This window comes from Canis lupus, chromosome 21, assembly GCF_003254725.2.
Source record: "Canis lupus dingo isolate Sandy chromosome 21, ASM325472v2, whole genome shotgun sequence".
NCBI lineage: Eukaryota > Metazoa > Chordata > Mammalia > Carnivora > Canidae > Canis > Canis lupus.
This window is the reverse complement of record NC_064263.1, coordinates 29927592-29930126: the sequence shown is the minus strand read 5'-3', so window position 1 is coordinate 29930126 and position 2535 is coordinate 29927592. Positions and strand designations below refer to the sequence as shown.

At 38.8% G+C, this 2535-nt stretch overlaps 1 protein-coding gene across 1 annotated transcript; it reads right to left on the bottom strand.

Annotated features, from left to right (window-relative positions):
- LOC112667540 (olfactory receptor 688-like) lies at window positions 1–966 on the bottom strand. The gene has a single exon (XM_025459293.3). The coding sequence runs from the start codon at window positions 964–966 to the stop codon at window positions 1–3; it is 966 nt and encodes a 321-aa protein (XP_025315078.3).
- Between the last annotated feature and the right edge of the window lie 1569 nt (window positions 967–2535).

The following is a 2535-nucleotide window of genomic DNA, read 5'->3' as shown; positions in this document are numbered from 1 at the left end:
TCACTTCCTGGACACATTGTCATCCAAACCAAGCACCCTCTGGAAGCCCACTCTCAGCTCCTGGGTCCGGAGGGCATAAACCATGGGGTTAAAGGCTGGGGGCATGATACTGTGCAGCACATTGAAGAGAGCAGGGATAAGGGGGAACTTTCTTCCTGCTAGCTGGGTGACAGACACCACAATAACAGCCGTGTAGAAAAAGAGAATGAGGATGAGATGGGAGCTGCAGGTACTCAGGGCCTTTGATGTTGCTTTAGCAGAGTTCAGCCTCAGCACTGAGCGAATAATCAAAGCATAGGAAGCAAAGACCAGACCCATGTCACCCCCAAACATAACCCATGCCAAGGCCAACTGGTAAAATCTGTTAATAGTGATGTCATCACAGGCCAGACTAGTGACCCCCAAATTAGAGCATAGACAGTGGTCAATTTCGTTCCTGGAGCAATAGTGTCTCTGGGCAGCCAATACAGGCACTGGGAGGGTCAACAGGCCATTCCTGAGCACCATGGACAGTGTGACTTTGATCACAAAAGCCTCAGTGAGTATGGAGGGGTACCGAAGGGGGTAGGAAATGGCTACATATCTATCGATAGCCATGCAGAGGAAGATGCCTGACTCCATGCCCATAAAAGAGTGGATGGCATAGATCTGAGCAAAGCACTCAGGGAGGCTGATGGCCTTGGCATCAAACCAGAGAATGGCCAGGATCTTGGGTATGATAGTGGTAGCCAGGCCAATGTCCACTATAGCCAAGACACCAAGGAACCAATACATGGGCTGGTGCAGGGAAGGCTCATGTTGGATGGTGATTAAGATGAGGATGTTGGCACAAAGAGCTAAGATGTAGAGCAGAGCCAGGGGCAGAGAGAGCCAGTGCTGCCACTCATGAATGCCTGGGAGCCCCAGGAGGATGAATTCAGGTACTTGAAGCCTGGAGCTATTGGTTATACCCAGGGTGATATCCATATCATCATACTCAGGGATGTCTTCTTCTCGGATCTACCTGTGAATTAAAGAGAAATAAGAATAGGCTGTGGTAAGCTCAGAAGAGGCTCAAAATTTGTGTAGAGGTAGAAAATTCATCAATAATAACTCAATAAGTCCTTTTAAACATAATGTATCCTCAACTCGTCTGGACTGTTGAAAAAAGTTTGGATAAGAGCAATAATAGAAGAGCCAAAATAGATTCTAAGATAAAGATTTTAGCAGAATAAAAGTGATGATTTACTGGCTTTGTTTTCTGTAAATTCTGGGTAGATTTGTGTGTGTGGGGGGGGGGGCAGGGAGGGGGTTGGAGGGGATACAGACACAAAGCAGAAGATTTGTACATTATAAAGAACTCAAAGTTAAGAGGGCAGAGGTGTTTTCTCCATTGTTGGAATCTTCTGGAGGAGACCAAGCAGCCACAGGAAGAACCCTGATCACATTTTTCTTTTACACAGTGCCTGTAGTTGACGAATGATTTCTGGCAAAATTCATGTCATTTAATCTTCATCCACCAGGAGTTATTTACATATAAGGATACAGAGGTTGAAGGATTTGTCTACATAAGAATTATATATTGAAAACACTAATAAATGAGAAAGATTCAGCAAAATTTTAATTTCTGGCATCAAATCATATAATTTGTTTCCTCTTCTAGTTATGAAAGTAATGTTAAAGACATACATAAAACTATATTTTAAAATAATTAATTTTATTAATAGAAGATATAAGGAGAGAAATTACCATCAGACTTCCCACCTCTTCCAGAGTTTTTCTGTGGTGTAGATTTAAAGCAATAGGCATTTATCACACACATTTATACAGTTTAAGTATTTTAACAATGTCTCATTTTTGGTCCTTTAAATACTTGGTTCTCCTCATTCTCACATTCTCAATTTTGTTCACTCACTCTTGAATTGTTACATACTATTTTCAATAGTTTGTATCAAAAAGTGTATAGGCATTGTAGTTTTGGAAACTTTCAGTACTTGAAGAATTCTTTTTTCTTTAACTTTTATTTGTGAATAATACCTTCCCTTGTCAAATATTTAGATATCAATATTTAATTTCTACCTTTGCTTCATTTGATGGCATTAAATGTAAGATAAAGGCTCCATTCCTCACCGCCTCTGTGAAGAATGAATGACCATGCCATTTATAATAAACATATAGTACTCATGAAATTGAAAAATAAAAATAAATAAAACAGTAGTACTTGTAGAAAACAAAAGATTTAGAAAAGTAACCATAAGTCAAAATTCCAGCAAATCAAGGTAACGGCTTTTAATGTTTTGGAATATTTAATTTTCAGCATTTTTCTTGCTGAAAGAAAATCTTACAAAGTTTTATGTAAGTGGAATTCTTCATCCTGTGCTTTTTCTTAGTGTAGTACAAATAAATTTCTTGATGCATTGGGAAACTTTATAAACATTTTTTTCAATGGCCACTAGATGATACCATATGGCTTTTATAACATTTTCCCCAGTTTTTGTTTGGTTTTACATCCTGCTTACATATTTAAAATACATATATATGGACATATGGATATTG

Bases quoted from the DNA above. Each gene is read 5' to 3' on its own strand.
- LOC112667540 (XM_025459293.3), bottom strand. From the start codon at position 966: ATGGATATCACCCTGGGTATAACCAATAGCTCCAGGCTTCAAGTACCT.